At 36.2% G+C, this 20,686-nt stretch overlaps 1 protein-coding gene across 10 annotated transcripts in view; it reads left to right on the forward strand.

Annotated features, from left to right (window-relative positions):
- UBR2 (ubiquitin protein ligase E3 component n-recognin 2) overlaps window positions 1-20,686 on the forward strand; it is a 55,388-nt gene that overhangs the window by 24,923 nt on the left and 9,779 nt on the right. For 6 of the 10 annotated variants that reach the window (XM_071427045.1, XM_071427019.1, XM_071427009.1 and 3 more), the window contains 23 exons: window positions 317-500; window positions 1,539-1,600; window positions 2,377-2,487; window positions 4,732-4,797; window positions 6,108-6,230; window positions 6,567-6,630; window positions 6,928-7,052; window positions 8,349-8,401; window positions 8,658-8,760; window positions 9,300-9,348; window positions 9,775-9,929; window positions 11,847-11,949; window positions 12,656-12,765; window positions 12,985-13,065; window positions 13,843-14,024; window positions 14,683-14,882; window positions 15,735-15,828; window positions 17,378-17,539; window positions 17,871-17,968; window positions 18,204-18,276; window positions 19,087-19,235; window positions 19,325-19,380; window positions 19,799-19,895. In XM_071427045.1, coding sequence (XP_071283146.1) covers window positions 317-500; window positions 1,539-1,600; window positions 2,377-2,487; window positions 4,732-4,797; window positions 6,108-6,230; window positions 6,567-6,630; window positions 6,928-7,052; window positions 8,349-8,401; window positions 8,658-8,760; window positions 9,300-9,348; window positions 9,775-9,929; window positions 11,847-11,949; window positions 12,656-12,765; window positions 12,985-13,065; window positions 13,843-14,024; window positions 14,683-14,882; window positions 15,735-15,828; window positions 17,378-17,539; window positions 17,871-17,968; window positions 18,204-18,276; window positions 19,087-19,235; window positions 19,325-19,380; window positions 19,799-19,895 — 2,500 coding nt within the window. Of the gene's footprint in view, window positions 1-316; window positions 501-1,538; window positions 1,601-2,376; window positions 2,488-4,731; window positions 4,798-6,107; window positions 6,231-6,566; window positions 6,631-6,927; window positions 7,053-8,348; window positions 8,402-8,657; window positions 8,761-9,299; window positions 9,349-9,774; window positions 9,930-11,846; window positions 11,950-12,655; window positions 12,766-12,984; window positions 13,079-13,842; window positions 14,025-14,682; window positions 14,883-15,734; window positions 15,829-17,377; window positions 17,540-17,870; window positions 17,969-18,203; window positions 18,277-19,086; window positions 19,236-19,324; window positions 19,381-19,798; window positions 19,896-20,686 lie in introns of those variants that run through there. The other 4 variants (XM_071427018.1, XM_071427051.1, XR_011679212.1 and 1 more) reach the window with 4 other exon arrangements.

Here is a 20,686-nt window from a genome sequence, read left to right on the forward strand (position 1 = left end):
TTACTAGTAGTTAATGTGCAGTTTTTACTAGCCTAGCATGACCATTCCTCAGAAAGTTACCATAATAGTTACAAAAAAACCCCAAACCCAAAGAACATACTAGTGTGTACTTTTCTAATCAGACATACCAGTATGAGTTTTGCAGTTTGTGCCCTCCTTAACTTGACTCTTTTGCTGGATTCCTTATATTAATTTTGCAGGACTGTTGTTAAAGGTAAAAATTGCAAACCCTTCAGGGTCTTTATTATGTTGTCTGTATTATTTTTCAGAGCTGTGGTTTTTTCATAATCTCTTTAAACTGCAATCTTTCTTTTAGGAAAAAGTATTGATTGAAGCTTACAAGAAATGCCTGACTGTGTTGATGCAGTGTCATAGTGGGTTTACTGATGGAGAACAGCCTATTGTCCTCAGTATGTGTGGACATTCAGTTGAGACCATCAGATACTGCGTTTCTCAGGAAAAAGTTAGCATTCACCTCCCAGTTTCTCGTTTACTTGCAGGTATGAACAGTTGAAAACTATTTCAGGAAATGAAAAATGTTCTGTAGGTGTGATTTGTGTTTGTTTGTACATGAAGACACAAACAAGCATTGTTTAAGGCTTGAATAGGATTAATTTTGGCCATTTTCTAGCTGTTTGGTAACTTCTAGGCCAGATGTTCTTAATCACCAGAAAACTTGTTATCATTCAGGCTGGGGGAGATTGTCTCATGCCCCTGGATTTGTATTATAGGCAGCTACTGCTGCTTTTGCCACTTGAGTGATGCAAAAGAGCTGGGACAAAATGTGGACTGTGGTTGACTGTTTGGGAATATGTTTAGCTGTCAGCTTAAATAGACTAATCAACATTCTGCTAGAGAACATATTTATCAAACACAGATGTATCACCAGAAAATTGAGCTATGTCTTTCTCTTCATATTGTGCCTATCTTGTTCAGCAGTTGTGTTGAAAAAAGCTTTATGAATTTTAGTTTACAGAATCAGAAAGAATGCGATAAAAATAAATTCACAAATAATGAAGTGAAAAAGGTAATTCTTAGGTAAAGTGCCATGCAGTTCAGTGTCAAATGGCTTTGAATATTTGAATCTTTGAGCAAAGTCCTTCTGACTTCAAAAGAAAGCAAACCACAAAACCTTCATGTGTTTTGTGGGGGCTTTATTCTAGTTCCTGAGGTATTTTATAAACTCTCCAAGGTCTGATAAAAAGGATGAGGTATCTGCTGTTGATTGTTTGTCCTGCCAGACCAAGGACTCTTGGCTCTCACTGTGGGGACAGAGTCAAAAAAAAGGCAAAAATCTCACTTGTACTGCAAGGCTTATACAGATACAAAGGGAAAACTTCATTTCTCTTTCAATGTATTCTTTGTAATATGTTTCTTCAGGAAATAACTGTGTAGCTCCAAGGTGATAAATCTGGAGACTTGTCACTGTGTCTGGAAGAATGATCTGCGAGTAAATCAGATGACCTTTTTTGTCCTGTTTTAATCACATAAAATAATGTATGTCATATTCTGTATGGTTTTTTCATGTCTTTTTGCAGGGTTGCATGTTTTGCTGAGTAAAACTGAAGTGGCATATAAGTTTCCAGAGCTGCTACCCCTGGTATGTAATTAAATGTTGTATATTCATTAAATATAATTCATGCAGAACAGGAAATTGGTCATGTAAATGCAGGATGATATTAAATAAAACAAAGGGCCTTTGTACTGTGAATTCTACTCAGAGAGAATATCTTTAGTATATAAAATTACCTTTTAAAAGATTAATATCTAGATATTCATGACTAGAGCATAGACAGGCAGCATTGCTCTCTAAGGTAACTAAGACTCAGGTTGCATAACTTGCTTTTTGTAATAGAAACTGTTTTTAGGAACCCCAGGCAAGATCTGATTCCTTCTCCTTGGGCTGGGTTCTAATTTTCTTCCCCAGCTCTTTCTTGCCTGCTGCCTGTTCTTATTGATATGCTGTTTCTTTAAGGGGTAGTCAAAAAAGGTGAAATGAAAGAGCATAAAACCTAACTGGGAGAAGAAATTTTAATGGCTTTGGAAAGAAGTAGTACTTAACCTTTGAATGAAATAAATGAAATTGCAGTTTTATTACATTGCTGGTGTTGTTGTTTTAAAATATGAAAGCTACTGTCTTTAGGAATAAACTAAAGCCCTCATGCAGTAGCTGTGTGGAGCAAAGACAGAATGTAAGTGTGACTAACAATGATTTGAAAGATTGTGAATAGGTTCATCTAACTTGTTTGTTGGATTTGCCTGCCTTTTGTAGTGCCCAAATATTTCAATGATCTCAAATATCATCCTCCTTCATTTCAGTCCCATTTTCCATTATTTTCTCTGTATGCATCAAAATATTGCATTTTCTTAATGCAGAGTGAACTTAGCCCACCCATGTTAATAGAACATCCTCTACGATGCCTAGTCCTATGTGCCCAAGTGCATGCAGGGATGTGGAGAAGGAATGGCTTCTCTCTTGTTAATCAGGTAAGTGCATAGTAGCTGTAGAGTCACTCTTTTCTGATAGCTCTCTCAGGATAATTTCACAGAATCACAGAATCAATTAGGTTGAACAAGACCTCTGAGATTTTTGAGTCCAACCCTTGGCCAAACACCACCTTGTGAACTAGACCACAGCACTCAGGGCCATGTCCAGTCGCTTCTTGAACACCTCCAGGGGCAGTGACTCCACCACCTCTCTGGGCAGTCCTTTTCAATTTTTAACAACTTTTTCCATGAAGAAATTCTTCCCAATGTCCAACCTGAACCTCCCCTGGCACAACCTGAGTCTGTGTTCTCTTGTCCTGTTGCTGGTTGCCTGGAAGAACCTCGCTGTATTTCTTGAAGTGAAGGGCTCAATACTGGAGACAGCACTCGAGGTGGAACCTCACCAGTGTGGAGTATGGAGGGAACTCTTGGTCTTTCAGACCCCAAAACCTTCTGTTTCTGTACTGATTTGGAATTTTACTTATGTCAGTTTTATGGAAGGCAGAGTGAGGTAGGCGTTTTTATCAGCACTGGCATCATTTGAGTATTTTTGCTTTTAAACTAGTCTTGGATTTATTTTAGTCAAAAGTTGCTTTTTTATTTCAGGACTGCTGCAGTAGCCACTGAACTTAGTGCTCAGTGTGTAGAGTTTTAATTACTGCAGTTAATGACTCCTGGCTTTTTTACTGTGTACTGTGCAGCAGCAGTTGGAAGTGCAGAATTAGATCTGCGCATCCGTGGTAATGCATTTATCACCTCCACATAAAAGTGTCTCAGATATAAAAATATGCAGCATTATGGTATTATGGCTATTTATATTTATAAAGTAGATGAAATCCAAAGACCCCACAGAAGCATTAGAAGCAGTGTAGAACGAAGTGTTTCTTGGCTTTTAGCTATAATACTTCTGGAGACTTTCATTTCTAAACTTATGTTCTCAATGTTTATATAAATTAGGTGTTTCAAGCATAGCAGCTATAAAATGGGTACTGTGGTGTCAGTACCACCCACCAGGGTGATTGTCTCAAGTGATTTTCTCAGCAAGACTTAGATTACAACAGGAATAGGGTGTAATTCTGTGAGGTGTTAACTTGATTTATTTGCAAGAAAATTCCTTCAGTCCTGTCAGCCCTCATCTCCATTAGATAATTGCGATGTATATCTACTAGGAGACTGAATTAAGCTGCTCAAATATATTATATTCTGACACTTCTTGACCCTTGAAGGATCTTCAGAAGGTGGTGTCCTTGTCATTACAGCAAAAAGAACTCTAGTTATGTACAATTATAGCTGTGTCCACAGTGCTGTAGATACACATCAAATCTGGAATTTCAGCATAGCTTTTGGTGGTGATGTAAGTCTCTGTGTTAATTTCCCCTGGTTGTCAGGATCTTGAAGTTAAGAGCTTCATTTAGTTGAGATAACTTCACTCCCACAGTCTGCAAGTCCTTTCTCTTTTTTTTGGTTATGGGGAGAGCTCATGTTCAGCCAGCTCCTTTTGGATCTTTCCCAGATAATAGGAATGGGCATCTATATGTGTGAATTATTAGGATAGAGAAGAAAGGGAAGGCATGCCTAGCTGTCTTCATGTAATTCTGGTGGAAATGGTGTGTGTGTAGAGGAGACTTTAGCATGCTGAAGTTTGTTTCCAAGCCTATGCAGAAACTTGTCAGCCTTATTTATTTTTCCTCTATTGTGGTAGAACCAAACTTTCCCACCTTTCAGTGCCATGCAGTGATTGTGGTGTTGCTGCTGCCTGGCTCAGTTGAGTTTTTCCCGGGATGGTTTGGGTTAAGTATAGTTCTGTCACAATATTAACATTTTGCTGACACTGGCAATTCCTGAAAGATGGTATCTCAAATGATTAAAGAGGAATTCATGAAGCGAACAACAAACATTTCTTCAACTGCAAGGGCTTTCTCTCCTGTGAATGTCAAACAGTTAATTGCTAAACAAATATATTAAAACATAAGCTAAAGAGGTCAAAAAGATTTTTGCTTGTAAGTTTATGAAATTCAGACATGGCATCACTACAACGCAGTCAGCAACTATGATTGTCTTGTGTTTTTTAAAAAAGCTTTTTGCCTACAGATAAAATTGTATAATTTTTTTCAAATTACAGATTCATTTTTTGTTTATGAACACAGTATAGCAAAGTTTGTTTTTTACAGAAGTAAAATAATTTTAGATGAAATATTATCTGTGTTAATGATTGTGGTGTGGTGTTTTGGGTATTTTTTTCAGATTTATTACTATCATAATGTGAAGTGCAGGAGGGAGATGTTTGACAAGGACATAGTAATGCTTCAGGTAACCATGTATACCAGTTTGCATTTTTTCAGTTTTTTCAATGTTGCATTTTTGCATATTTTCAGGATGTCTTTGTGTTTATCTTCATCAGGACCTTTTTAAAGAAAAACTGTCTATTTTTTTGTGGAAGGACTTCAATTTTCTTATTTTATCTACGTAATTATGGAATGATTTTTAAAAGGAAATAACTATTGGTTGTAATACTTCTTTTTTAACTACAATTTGAAAGTTCAGAATTTTCTGTTTAGTGTATATATGCCATATCTTCAAGAACGTAATATTTTAACTAATGGGTGGTGCTGTACTGGCAGTTGCATGAGTCTGCATGGTATCAGAAAGGCAGTCAGTGTATGTGTTGATTTTTTTGGTTTTCCCCTTCAGAAGAGATTTTGCAAATGTGGCAGTCTGTTTAGCTCTATGACAGATGCAATGCTTCCACATTGAGAGCAATATAATCTAAAATTTGCAGCTCAGGCTGCATAGTTCACCTGGACAGCAAAATATTTTCTTGGAAAGTCCCTCAAATCTTAACTGGAGTTAGCAATACCCAATAGGATAAACATGCCTCAAGATATTTCCGCTTTCAGACACAGTTCCCTGAGGCTTGATCTGCCCCTGATTTTTAATGATCATTTTCAGCTGCCAGTTTGGGTAGATATCCTTGATCTTTCTTGGAAATTTATTCTGTTTTAAAGATGGTCCCATTAACAATAGTAAACTAACAACAAATATTTGTAATTGGCAAACCTTGTTTAATAAACAGAAAAAACTTCAGCCAGTAGTTTTCAGAAATGGAAATTTCTGAAAGTCAGTGTTTGTTCTGCATTGAAACTTGAGTATTTTTCATTCCAAGAAGGTTTTGGAAGCTTTGCTCTGCAATCTTCAGCCTTTCTTTAGAGGATTGGATTTTGTTGTTAAAATCTTCAGTGGTATATACTAAGTAATGTTATGCCTGCTAGAATAGAAGCTAGCAGGAACAAAATTTTAGAGATAAAAACAACCAAACAAAAGTCTCACTGAAGTTTGTTTAGACTGCTTAAGATAGGAGGAGCAACTCTGAATATTTTGCATGATGCCCTTAAAAGGGCATGAGAAATTCTTGATAAAGGGTAGGATTCTTGTCAAATGGGCTTACACTTCTGTTCTTAGTGTCCTAAGGGTGTAAACTTAAATGTTAAGTCTTCATTCATAGATTGAGAGAGGAATTAATTTTATAAAGAATATACAGTGAGCATCATATATAAATATACAAACATGCTGTGATAACACCCAATCTGTTTTCTCTGTATAATCTTTTTTTCCTTTAATAGACAGGTGTGTCTATGATGGATCCAAATCACTTCCTGATGATAATGCTGAGTCGCTTTGAACTGTATCAGATCTTCAGTACTCCAGACTATGGCAAAAGATTTAGCACAGAAAATACTAACAAGGTATTTTATGCACTACTGCAATAGAAAAGCTTCAGTTTTGTTTTTCAAAGTGTATCAGATGCTGTTGTACTGAGACATTTCTTGATAAAAAAGCAAAGCTTAGCCCATTTTAATTTCATTTGGCCAGTTTGAAATATGCATAAATGTTTTTACCTGTCAAACAGGTAAATATCAGAAAATGTTGTGTTATTTTTACACTTATGACTGTGTTTCACCATAGCTCAGTTTGGGAGTATTAAGGGTGAAAACAGACAATGTTTTGAATCACTGAAAAGGTATTTTCAGCATATGGAATAATTATTGAAAAAAAATTATTTTTTTTTTGTTTTGTTTCAGGATGTTGTTCAACAAAATAACACTCTTATAGAAGAGATGCTATACCTCATTATAATGATTATTGGTGAGTTCAAAACATATTTAATTAATTTTTTTAATTTAGGCTTTTTAATGGTCTGGGCAATTTTTTGTTGCTATCTCAGGTTCTCTTCTGTTGTGAATGTCCTGTAGCTCTGACTTCTTTCCTAGTAGAAAAGCCTTGGAACTAGCTTAGATCAATGTAACGAATTTTTGAACACTGGTGGGTGAACATAAGATTTCACAGAAGACACCCTGTTTTCCAGCCTTTAATTTAGAGAAGAAGATAAAAAAATGTTTAAAAACAACAACAAAAATAAAGAGGTGTATTTTATTTCTGCAGGTGAAAGGTTCAGCCCTGGAATAGGACAGGTAAATGCAACAGATGAAATCAAGCGAGAGATCATCCATCAGCTGAGCATCAGGCCAATGGCTCACAGTGAATTGGTGAAGGCACTCCCTGAAGATGTAAGTCACTGGCTGTGGAGGGGAGAACCAACTTCCATTTTATAAGGCTGATTGCTGAAAAATTGTCTTATGCAAGTCCATGTCACTTAATGTGGAATGAGAGCAGCATGATTATGCTCAGAGCAAGGTTAGCATGAGTACAGGTTAATAGTTCTGATGGCAAGGGTAGGTAGGAAAGAGGCAAAGAAGGAACAACGTATGAAAGAGGCAGGAATCTGAGAGCTTCTTCAGCTCCTTTCTCCTTTTAATACTGTTTCTAATCAGGCCATCTGGCCAGCAGCCTCTGCAGGCTGCTTGTACACCCTGAATTAGATGTATGGAAGTGAGTTGTTAGAGCTATGCAGAAATATAAGCTGTTATATTTTAAAGCCTAACAATAAGTGAAAAGACATGGAATCAGACACTGTATTGTGATTTGTGTAACATAAATGCATCATTTACATGAACAGAATAATTTTTCTTCATTCTATTATAAGTACTTCTGTAGGACATGAAAGCTTGCTTTCGTTTCTCCTTTTAGTACTTTTGAAGCAATCTTTTAAGAATTATTTTTGAATACAGTCAAAATTCCAAAGTTAATGTTTTACGGTACTGGTAATAATTTTAATGATAAATTATGAAATATTTTACTTTTTTCTAAATATTTTAAACTGAAACAATTTGAAAAATCAAAATTCAAAATTATTTAAGAATTATTTAGGATTGCTTGAAAAAGCAAATTTGATTTAAACTGGAGTTCTAAATTATATTGTTGGTCCTAAATACTTTTTCCCTGGCCTGGTAACTGTAGTGAAATATGCATTGGTGGAAGGGGATGGGAATATTGAAAGAAAGAAAATTTGTGTGTGAAGTATTGTTACATATTTGAGCTGATGTCTCATGCTGCCTTTTGTGGTTGTGTCAGCATTTTTCAGTAACAGGTCTTTTTAGCTATCCAGTATTTATTTCAATTTAAAGGCCTAGAAATCAGAAATGCTGGCTGTGTATTGTAAAAATGTGCTGAACAAGCTAACTTAGAATTTTCTTCTGCTACTGTTACATCCAAGTTCATTATGACAGGGAAAAGCAGTACAAATGAAGCACTTAGAATGGCATGACTTTTTCAAAGAACCTTTTGCAGAGATGGTGTTCCTGAGTGTATTTTCATGTTATGTGGTTCAGTGTTCTTTTGAGTGCCATTAAAATGACTTTGTACTACATTCATTTTGCATGCTTTCTCTAGTGTTGTGTGATATTTCAATGTGTTTGTTCCAAGAACTCCAGTAACACAATGTCTTGCCTTTTCACTCCATGTAGGAGAACAGAGAGACAGGGATGGAAAGTGTGATTGAAGAAGTGGCATGTTTCAAGTATGTTTCCCTTTATTCTAATGATTCAACGTTAGAAATGGAATGTCTCAATTAGTGAAAATGAGAGAATGAAACAAAGAGGGCTGAGTCATGGTGATTTCCCATGGCTTTAATCGTGTGCAGAATTCTTAATACTGTTACTTAATTTCTACAATGCCTGTTAGGCAGTGTTTGTTAGCTGTTCTAGTAACTATTTATTCTCAGATGTTAAGAACCAGTGGACATAAAGTGTTTTGTTTCTTAATTATTTTTGTAGGAAACCTGGATTAACAGGCAGAGGGCTGTATGAATTGAAACCAGAATGTGCCAAGAGCTTCAATCTGTATTTCTATCACTTTTCAAGGGCAGAGCAATCAAAGGTAACAAGTAGTTTAACTTCCTGGGGCTTATTTTGTGCCTTTTTTTTTTTTTCTGTTTGCCTTTTTCCAAAGCTTACTTCTGTGAAGAAGTTTTACCAGCTGGATATTAGAGAATTTGCCCAAGATTTTCCAGTGATTTCTGTGCCACTGGATCCTGTGCCCTATACAGAGCTGTTGAAATCAGTGGGCATTCAGGAGCTTGTCTGTGGGTTCCCTTGCATCTTATTTTACTGAAAGTATTTGAAACAATCTGTATTTTCCCTTACCTTTATGGAAATTGCCATGTTAGCTCAAACTTGCCTTACAGTTTTATGCTAGGAAAAGAATCCAGGCTGACTCTAGAGGAAAGATGAATTTTGAAGTTGCATGCCCTACTTTACAAGTAGAACATAAGAAAAACTGCAAAAATATGAAAGCTTTCATGTTTATTTAAGGCTGGGAAGAAACAGTAACAATGTAGTAAAGCGTGAATGCTTTTTTTTATTAGTTTTATATTGGTACAGATTTTGAGTAATGCTGGCAATGTTCTTCTCTTTCAGGCAGAGGAAGCACAGAGAAAGCTGAGAAGACAGAACAGAGAAGATACAGGTATTTATTTTTGAGAGGAGATGGGAGAAGAGGGAATCGCATATCAAGCTGTGTATTGCCCTGACATTTATACCAACTAACAGCCTATTCAGGGCTAGAGTAGAAATTGGTTAGAACGAAGCAATTTCCCTTATGTCTCCCTGGCTGTAGTCAGGGATCTGATTTATCATGGAACCAGCCTTCTGACAAGCTTATTCCTTTGGCTTTTCTGTTCCAAAGCATGCTGAGTGGTGCAGCCTGTATTGGTAGCACTGTTTATCAAGCAGCTGTGTTCTGCCTTAGGATCATGGAAGGGTTTGGGTTGGAAGAAAGCATAAAGGTCATGTGGTTCCACCCCCCTGCCTTGGGGTGCTCTATTAAATCAGACATTTTAATTGGGTGTTGCAAACTTTGGAGAAATGTCAAACACACCAATTTCCCTTTCAGCACTCCCACCACCAGCTCTTCCTCCTTTCTGCCCACTTTTTGCCAGCCTGGTGAACATCCTGCAGTCTGATGTCATGCTCTGCATTATGGGAACTATACTGCAGTGGGCAGTGGAGCACAATGGCTATGCCTGGTCAGAGTCCATGCTGCAAAGGGTATGGGTTTTTATTTAAACTAATGCTTATGCTAATGGAGGAATGGTCATTATAGCATTTTGACATGATTTTATAGATTTGAGTTGTTTACTTGGTGTCTGAAATATACAGAATACTGTGAATGAGAAACAAGTGGTATTTCCTGATATGCAAAACTAGGGAAACCCCTCTGCCTCTTGATGCAATTTATTTTTTAAGTGAATGGAAGACCCAGGTAAATTTCTAATGGGATGCACATGAGAAGGAAGAATTCTGCTTGAATCAAGGGTAATAATGTTTTTTGTGGTAGAGAACCCATTAATCTGAGTTGTTGCATATTAAGCAGCCATTGATTTTTTTCTTGATGTTCTTTGCTTATTTTCAGTTCAGGCAAAATCACTTTAGGAAAAAGCCATGAAAGTGCACAAAAAAAATTTTCTAACTTGAAAATGTATCTGCTTTTGAAAACTTTACTGAGCTGTTTGTTCCTTGCAATTTATAATGATCTTCAGAAACCTGGATGGTTATTGCAGATTTTGGTGTCATGATCACCGTTTTCTGGGATGTGCAGAGATGAGCAGTAAACTGCCATCCAGGGGCTGTTTATATTGGGCAGAGTTGTTGGTTTAAGGTCTAAATCCAAACTTTTTAAAAATATTGATGCATTTTTAAATAACATTTTGCAATGAAACCCCAGTTTTGAAACTGAGTATTAATTTTTTGACATCCAGTCTTATTGAGTGTATATTACCTTTTACAGCTAAGTTTAAATTAACATAAGCAGTTATGTATAACACAAAAAAAGGTGAAAATGGAAAGATATATTAGTATTATAAATCACAACAACGTAGGTACATTTAGGTAATGTAAGAATGCTAGGTTTTAGAGTAACTTTGAATAAAATAAGTTGGTTAGTTTTTTGGGTTTTTTTTTGACTGAACTAAAATTCAGCCATTCTCAAAACTGTGAAATTCATTAGGGACCTGTCACTCGCTCAGAGACTTGTGGCATTTCTCTGTGATGGTGCCATGCAGTTGTATTGCAACTTCCCCAAGTCAACCACTTTTGTCTTGGAAGCACTCGCAAAGGTGCATATGAGATATCTGCAAGAGGTGGCCCATACCTAGTGAGATCTTGTTAAATAGATGTGACTGGCTGAGGAGAAATTAACTTGTTTATGAAAACAAATTTTAAAAACTTCAAGACTCTCAACAGGTTTTGCCACTTTTTCTGTAGATACTTGGCCTGTTGCATACTAGTTGTGTTACAGATTTTCAGGTGATTATCCTTTCCTTACATGGGTGTCAGTATTGATTCCAGGCATCAGCAAACCTTTGGGTCTGGAGCATTCTGCCAATTTGTATAGGGTTGTGAAATGGCAGATGCAGCATGATAGAGTTTGCCACCAAGAATGAAGCATCTCAGCTTCAAAATGCCATTTTATCATAGTGCTAAATAGGGTAATTACATTTTTTAAGTTCAAGGAGATTACAGCTCTTCACTGACCTAAAAATCAACATTTTATAATGTATTTCTAGAGAGAACAAATTTAACTTAAAAATTTTATTTTTTTGTCACTAAACTTCGTGTACAAAAAGGACTTAAAGTCTGCTTCATTCTTGTTCTGTCCCGAGACTTGCAATAGTAACATGCAGGGGGTAGGGAGAAAGATGAGAAGTACTGACTTCTCACTCATTAGTCAGGACAGCAAACAGAAAGAGGCAAGTATTTAATATGGATTTTATATGGTTTCAAACAAACACTGTTGCTCCTGTGTAATGTAGCTTTGGAATTCTGGATACAGAAATAACTTCAAATATATTCATAATATATAATTGTATTACATGACTTTCTTGTTTCTTAATGAATTACTTAAACTATGTAACAAGATTATATGAATTATGTAAGAAAAGAACTAAAATTTGTAATTTTACCTAGGTTTTGCATTTGATTGGAATGGCACTACAAGAAGAAAAACAACATCTGGAGAATCTCAGTGAGGAGAATGTTGTAACATTTACCTTCACTCAGAAAATATCAAGTATGCCTTTCTTTTCAAATATATAACAAATTTGAAATAACTGAAAATGCCAGGATCTCATATTTTATTCTTTTGAAACTGTATTTACCAGAAGAATATATTTATTTATGCATCAAAATGTTATCAAGTTGACTACAGATAAATGCTTTCCACTTGTGTAGATTCTATGATAGTACAATACTAAAGGCATTTTCTAGAGGAGAAATCCACAAGTTGAGTAATTTGATTCTGTAGAATTCAAGTAGATCTGATTCTTAATATCTTTGACATCTCAATAAAGATTGCTGCATGTGATCAGATGCAATTGCAAAAATCATAGTTGCATTCTTAAATAGTCCTTTAATCTTAGACACACTCCTTTGTGTCATCTGACTAAAGCCTCTTGTTTTGCTAACACATGGAAGTTGCATTTAAAGTAGTGGGAAATAAAATATTGGAGGTTCCCAAAATGAAAACAGCCTGGGAGCACATACAGTGCATTTCTTTTGTAAGAAAATGCAGTCAGTGAGCAAAACTTTTCAGGATTTAGAAGTTATTAATGAAAAGGTTTGCAATGGGGGAGAATTAAAAATTACATATTGTGTCTGTCTGTTGAAGGAATTCTTCAATTGCTGAACAGGCATTGGGGTTTCTTGTTTTTAATGTTAGTGAGTGATTCATTTGCCGGTAATGGTATAATCAATTCTCATTGTAATTTTCCTCCCAGAACCAGGAGAAGCACCCAATAACTCCCCTAGCATACTAGCTATGCTAGAAACACTGCAAAATGCACCTCATCTGGAAGTGCACAAGGACATGATCAGGTGGATATTGAAGGTAAATATATTTTATTTTACCACTGAAAATCATGGAAATGAGGTTTTTGAAACTTTGCTAATTACATTGGGATGATTTCCTTATTTCCCATGTGTATTTGTTGTACCTAGTTTTGTTCTTATGGATTCCAATGCTTCACACTGTATCATCAGTATTATAGTATATAATTGTTGTATTCTCATGACCCAAACAAATTAAAGGCTTTTTTTTTTCTTACAGACCTTTAATACTATTAAAAAGCTAAGAGAAAGCTCTTCTTCAAGTCCTGTGGTTGAGACAGAAGGAAATATTATGGAGGAGGTAAAAGCAATCTGTAAGAGCTGATCTGGAACAGGTCTGGGTGGTGACTAGCAAAGGACTATATTTCTAATTGTAGCTCTAAATCAAACATGGGAAGCATCAGTGACTTCTGAAAATCTGTCTCACAGTTTATAGATCAAACTCAGTGTTTTGAAGAGCCTATTGGTAAAGTCCCTAAGCTGTGCTTCTTTGTTTCATATATTGTCATCTCCAAGTCTTTTGTAATTCTACTCCATAGAATTGTGTGCAGTACAGTCACAGCATTAAATGTTTCTGCTGCTCTCATAATTTCAGACTCCATGGAAAGTTGCTAAAAGAAATGGTTGTCTGTATATTCTTACCATGCAGATCATTCCAGAAAAGCTCTGCCAATGTGTGTAGCTGGACATGACATTCTAGGTACTGCACACAGACCTTGGAGTGCTGTAGTGCTCCATTGAGGAATGCAGCTGCTGGGGAGTGAGAGCAGCACCAGACATGAGACATGTCACTCTCTTACCCTTCTATCCTAGGAGTGCTTTAAGGGAAGAGAAATGCAAAATGTAGTTAAAGGTTGAGGGGAAGAGGTTCCCCTTTCTAGATCTGCGGTTCTGCCTGGCATTGAACACAAGCTAAAGAAAAGAGGGCACAAAATAACTCTTTGGTAGACTTTTCTTTTGTCTATCATGAGATTTTCATTGCTTTGAGGTCAGTAGAAGTTACACATAGCAGTAGCTAAAATAAATAATCTGTTGTAACAAGGCTTCAGAAATGACTGAGTGAACAATACAATTTCAGAGTTCACGTGATAAAGACAAAGCGGAGAGGAAGCGAAAAGCTGAGATTGCCAGGCTGCGCAGGGAGAAGATCATGGCCCAGATGTCTGAGATGCAACGGCACTTCATTAATGAAAACAAAGAGCTCTTTCAGCAAACTCTGGAGGAGCTGGATACTTCAACCTCCGGAGCCCATGAAAATAGGTGAAGGCATCTTGTTTAAATGTTTTCTCATTAATGTTTACTTCAGATTGTCCTATTGTTACCGCTTCAAAAAGCTCTTTTTTTGATCTTGATGGAAAAATATTTGTTAGTTTCTGAGACAAAAAAAAGCAGTAAATGGAATGCTTCCCTCCCCTTCTCTGTCAGAATTGTGGGATAAATATAAACATAAACAGGCAAATAGCTTTTTGTACAAAATCACCCAGTAAATTATTAATAATGCTGAAGAGACTATGCTATTAAGCATAGTAAATTGGAAATAGTTGATTATGTGTCTGTTGAAGATCTGGAAGAAAATCTGTTTGGTAGTTGGAAATATGAATTAGAGAATCGTAATGATTTTGTGGGGAAGTGGAGAGTTCATATCAGACACTTAAGGGATGGTGATGATGGAGAGCTGCAGATTCAGTTTCTGTGTTAAACTGTAGTGGGTTATGCTATTGGGAGGGTTATGAATTTTTTTCTGGAAAATATATGCTACTTCTGGGCGCACAGAAATTGTTATATAAATGCCAAAGCTAATTTTTGTCAGGGAGCATTTATCATAAATTTAAGAAAATCACTAAGCACACATAAGTCATGATCTGAATTATAATGTTTTTCAAATAATTTGCTCACTAATATTCTTTAAATATTCTAGCCCTGTAATTTCAGATGCAAAACTCACAGCCTTGGGTCCAGAGCAAACCAGAGTAGCTGAACCCAGACAGGTTGTTATGTGTATATTGTGCCAGGAAGAGCAAGAAGTTAAAGTGGACAGCAGGGCTATGGTCTTGGCAGCATTTATTCAGCGATCAACTGTGTTGTCTAAAAATAGAAACAAAAGTACTCCAGACCCTGGTAAGTACTGTTCATGGTTATTTTAAATATTAAAGAGTATTTGGGTTACTGTGACAGCAACATTTTTTCATCTGAGACAGTGACATAGTCTTCTTAATTAACTGTTTCTGAATGGCTTCATTGTAATCAGTGGCAAAACTCCCATATTTTTGGTGAGGTAGAAATTGTGTGCTGAATAATGTAAATCACTGTGAGGCATGAGCTCAATGTTCTGCCATTCATTTGTGACAAATTATTTATAACTGTTGAAAGAACCCTGAAAATCAGAAGTGTTTGTTCTTAAGCCATATCTGTAACATCAGAGAGAGGAGGTGTTAATGCAGTGCTTTAAAAGCAGAAATGTACATTTTCTTCCTCTCAGTTATACCATCTGAAATGCCTCTTAGTGATAATAAAAAAATCTTGGATTTAGGTACTTTGTGACACAGGTTGGTGAGCCAAGGGCATTGTTACAAAGGTTTCTCTAGGTTCTGTATGTGTAAACAGGTAGAAATCTTTGCACTGAATCACTGATCTCTGAAGATCAGTGTCCTTGAACTCATTGTTTGATGGTGCTGAACCACCAACACTGCAGGTTGATCTTGGGGACTTTTACCAGGGCCCAACACCTCTGAAAGCTTGGTTTGAAGCACTTAAGTACAGTACATACACCCAAACCAAAGTAAAGTGATACTTATAAATAATTTAAACAGTTTAAACTGTTATGGATTAGTAATGTGTTTTATGCTTATTCAAATGAACTACACTTGTGTGATAAAGTTAAATAATAATGCAAAGGTGGCCACATTAATCTGCCATCAAGTTTTATGATAAATGTTTATTTCAAAGTTGTTTTTTTTCTTTTAAATACAGAAAAGTATGACCCCTTATTCATGCACCCAGATCTGTCCTGTGGAACACACACGGGTAGCTGTGGACATATTATGCATGCTCATTGTTGGCAAAGGTAAAAGGCTATATTTAAGTTTTCAGTTCAAATAACATGTTAAGTTATCAGTTTGCCTCATGGCACTAATCTTAATGGCAAAATTCCTACCATGTACTAAACTTGAAAAGGAATTTCAGGAAGTGATTAAAACAGCTTTCTGTTGGATAAAAAGGAGTAGAAACCAAATGCTGTAAACATACTCAAAATAATTTTAATTTACTGTTATCTTGGTAAAGAAGAGTCCAAAGCCATGCAAAGCAGCTTTCATTGCCTTTCCTTGTTTATCCTGATGCATAATTCCCTGTGGTGCATATATACCCGGAGCTCATATTTTTTTGGGTTTTTTTGCAGTTCACTGCTAGACTGCTAGAATGCTTTTGCTTCTTCTTCTGCTCTCTACTGAGGTTTTAAATGACAGTGCATCCCTTGCACTCTTAATTCCTCCAACAGATTTAATTTGAAGTAGAAACATCGGTGAACTTAAACTAGTTCAAGTTCATCTTCAGTATAAGCTCAATTTTATCCTTTGTTTCCTAGCATTTTAATAAAGCCTTTTGCAGTTATTTTTTATTCTTTGATTTTTGGAGGCATATTAACATGCTTAGTGCTGTGTGGTGCTAATGCCATGTGACAAATTCGAACCATTCATGCCTCTGACTTTGATTAGGCCCTTGGTTTGCTCCTTGGCATGGCTTCTGAAGTGCCTAATTTCAGATTCTGCCTTGTGTATGAAGAGTGTTAGGAGCTCCCAGAGATTCTGTGGCTATTACCACACACAGGTTTCATTTGTGGTCTTTGATGTCATTGCTCACTGAAGATAGGTTTTTAATCTTCTTGTGTAGCTCATGTACAGTCCTTTTTGGTTACCATAATCTCCTGGAGATGCCCTTAGGTGCCTGTATTCAGATCATTTTGGGGTCATCTCTGGGCATGCTTTAAACCACATCAGAGGCCTCTGGAATAGCAGTTACATTTAGCAAACCAGTGAATTCAGTTCCTTTTTCATAGAGGCTACAGCCAACAGTTTTTTTAGCTACTGCTGTTTTGGTTGTGGCCTGCAATAGAAAACACCCAAGGATAATGCTCATGGCATCTTCCTAAAAAAATTATGTAAAAATGAGTTGGGTTTTTTGATTTGGTTTGGGGCGCGGGATTGTTTGGTTTTGTTTGTTTATTTCTTAGTGTTGGGTTTTTTGGGGTTTTTTTTTTGGGGGGGGGGTCTTTGTTTGCTTGGGGTGTTTTGTTTTGTTTGGGGTTTTTTGTTTATTAGTTTGGTTTGGTTTGGTTTTTTTTAATGCTTCAACTTCTCTCTGCCTCATCCGCTTTTTTCCTAAATGTACAGTTCAGACTTAACCATGATTTTAACAGCCCAGTGAACTTCAGCACTTTGGTAGATTTTGGCAGCCAAAAGCACTAATGCTTTATCAGTCAGAGGGCAGAGATTTTTCCTTCTGATAATAATCTTACCTATATTTCAGGAAAGGCAAAACTGTGTCTTCCTGAGAATTTTTTAATTTCTATGTTCAAGTAATAATAATTTGCCAATAATGTCTTCTCTTTTCTAAAGGTATTTTGATGCAGTCCAAGCAAAAGAGCAACGAAGGCAACAAAGATTACGAGTACACACAAGTTATGATGTAGAAAATGGTGAATTCCTTTGCCCACTTTGTGAATGCTTGAGCAACACTGTTATTCCTCTGCTTCCTCCACCAAGAGTTTTGTTTAACAGGTCAGTTCGGTTTATAAATGTCCTCAATAAATGTAAAAAAAACAAGATGCCAAACCAGCTACACCCCAGAGCACCTTCCTGAATGTTTGTTGTCTTCTGTTCTGATAAACTCAAGTGGATAGCCTTACTGTTTTAGTTTTTGGATTTTACTTTGTTACTGTATATTGGGAAAGCATAGGACCTGCAGAAAAAGAACTGAACGTAGAAAAATGTATGGGCAGCAGGGAAAAAAAGTCCATTGAGAAACAGATGAATGATGTTGGAATGCCTATGAAATACTAATTCTATCTTACAGATTGTTTTAACAGTTTTTTGGGGTATTTTTTGACAGGTTAGACTTTTCAAGCCAACCAAACCTAACTCAGTGGATCAGAACAGTATCCCAGCAAGTAAAAGCCCTGCATTTACTTCAAAATGAAGACTCTGCAAGTAAGTCTGAAAAAATCTGTATATTTGTATGTGAAAATGTTATAAAATTCATAGAAGAGACCAAGCACTTTGGTTCTGCCACAGTGGAGTAGAGGGATGATGGCAGAAATGGCAAGAACAGCTTGGGATTTGTTTCTGGTGATGGAATTTCAGATTCTGCTTCTGCACTTTTCTATAATGTAGAAATTACATATAGGTGAATAATCAGTGATTTATTCACTTTTTGTTTGTACAGGCCATTCTGGTCATTCAGAAAAAATGGATCAGCTACAATTACCTGAAGGATTTAGACCTGATTTCAAACTGAAGTATGTATTTACATATGAACAAATAATTTAAAATTCATCATGAAATCATAACGTCAAAATAGAACATAACTTCTGTGCTAGAAGGTCTCAATAGTTATGGCAAATACACGAATTTTGCTTTAAGTAGAAAAGTTAATATTATTATGATGACATTGAAGTCCATCCCAGAAGTCCTAAATAATTCAGTAGAATTTCAGACATGAATGTGCAAAGTCATTGTGCAGAAATGTGTTGCAGTTATATAAATTACAGCTTGAAGATAAAGTTTTGTACTACCTGTAGCTGGATGAAGAATTCATCATTATAGCCAGCAGAACATTTGAAACATGAAGGAGAAGATTGTGAAATGGAGATAATATTAATATGTAATTTCATCTGTAAAGGTGTATTTGTATTTGGTTTCACATTCTCTTCACTTCAAGAGAAAGCAACAAAACTTGTTACATGGTGCACACCTTGGTCTGGCAGCTACACACAAAATGCAAGACTCTTGTCCCAGCTGATGAGAGGTTTAGCTTTCAGTCACACATTTCTTGTAATTTAGCCTTGACTTTATTGTCTTTGAAGACTATATATTCTTAACACTAAAAATGAGATTGGTTCCAAAAAAAAAAAAAATCAAAGAATAATTGGGGATCTGTCACAAAAAAATGAGGTTGCAGAATACCAGATCCAAAGAAGGATATTGGAGTTGTTGCTTAAATTTTGAAACTCCAGTTGTTCATCTGTGGGGTGAATGCTTATCATTAGAGGTACTGTGCTGCCAGTGGAGGAAAGAATGAATTAGTAATATTCTTTTCTTTGTTTCAGGAATCCTTATTCTGAGAGCATAAAAGAGATGCTGACAACTTTTGGTACGGCAACTTACAAAGTAGGCTTGAAGGTTCATCCAAATGAGGAAGACCCACGTGTACCTATCATGTGCTGGGGCAGCTGTGCTTACACAATACAGACTATAGGTACTGATCTGTTCATTTGTCTCTTTTATAGGAGATTTTCAGAATTTGGTTAAACTCACAACAATGAACTTTGTTGGTTTTTTTTCCAGAACGAATTTTAGCTGATGAAGATAAGCCATTATTTGGTCATTTACCTTGTCGACAGGTAAGGAACAAATAGCAATTCCTTTCTGAATTGGTGGAAAAAAGAGGGACTTCTGCTTCATTGGTGAGGAATGTCTACATTTTTAGTTATGGTTATTGGATAGTTTTATTTGTTGGACCTATTGTTTAGTTGATCTGTATCTTATCATTAATCACATCTAGCAAAACTGTTACATTTTTCCTATAAACGCATAATTTATTAAAGCTGCAGTCTCTCGTGGCAACAGTCAAAATAAGAATGCCAAAAGGAACTTGCATATTTGCATAAACATAAGTATCTGTCATATACTTATACAATCAAACTGCCCCCATAAACTGCAGTTGAGAGGTCTGAGAAAAATGCTGTTAAGTCAGAAGACCTTTTCATGTTGAGGAACTTCATTAACTGTGGCAGTGTCTCTTTTTCTTTGTTTTTACAGGATGACTGCCTTACGTCGTTAACGAGATTTGCAGCAGCTCACTGGACAGTTTCATCTCTTTCAGCAGTACAGGGTCACTTTTGTACTCTATTAGCATGTAAGTTTGACACCTTATGCTGGGTTTTTTGTGAAGATATATATGAGTACTTTCAGAATGACTGTTAGTACTGAGCTGGTATTTTTACCTATATGTGTTGTGTCAAGAAAGAAGACATTCTTTTGGACAGCAGCTCCAAGAGAAGCATGGATATTTTGCTATGAAGGAGCACTCTTGATTCTTCATTAGAGAAAGATACCTAGAGTAAACGAGAAAGAAATGTGGTCCTTCACAAAAATAATCCACTGGAGCTTTAAACATGAAGAAATTAAGATTAATATAGTGTGGAAAGGATATTTGCAGAAGTCTGTAATACATCTGCAAACTTCTCTCTCTTTGAAAAGTAGGATCTCTGATAAGACAGGACTTACTATGTAATGTCATATGTTAATTGAGAATTTTAATGAGAACAGCCAAAATGTTCCAAGCTTGAAGCATCAGTAGATACAGATGAAAAGTCTGAAGTTCAGCCTAATGAAGTAACTGCCCATGAGAGGACAGTTCTGAAAGAGTATTATAAAATGGGATAACTTTTAATATCTCCAGTCAGTAGAGCAGAGAAACTTTTAAAATGCATTGATATAGTGAAATTACTAGTAGATGGAAACCAGCTATTTCAGCAAACAGTTGGCAGCTTTATGGGGAAAAAACTTAATTGACATCAGTTTGTAGCAGTAATGGTTGAGCTGTTTTCTGTGTGAAGCAGAAGAGAAAATGCTGCTGGCTGTTGGACAGGAACTTTGCAATATATGATGTTCTGAGTGTTTTGGGTTTTCTTGGAAACTTGAATC

Source organism: Agelaius tricolor, unplaced genomic scaffold (assembly GCF_023055355.1).
Source record: "Agelaius tricolor isolate 1412-34295 unplaced genomic scaffold, bAgeTri1.0.p SCAF_1, whole genome shotgun sequence".
Taxonomy (NCBI): domain Eukaryota; kingdom Metazoa; phylum Chordata; class Aves; order Passeriformes; family Icteridae; genus Agelaius; species Agelaius tricolor.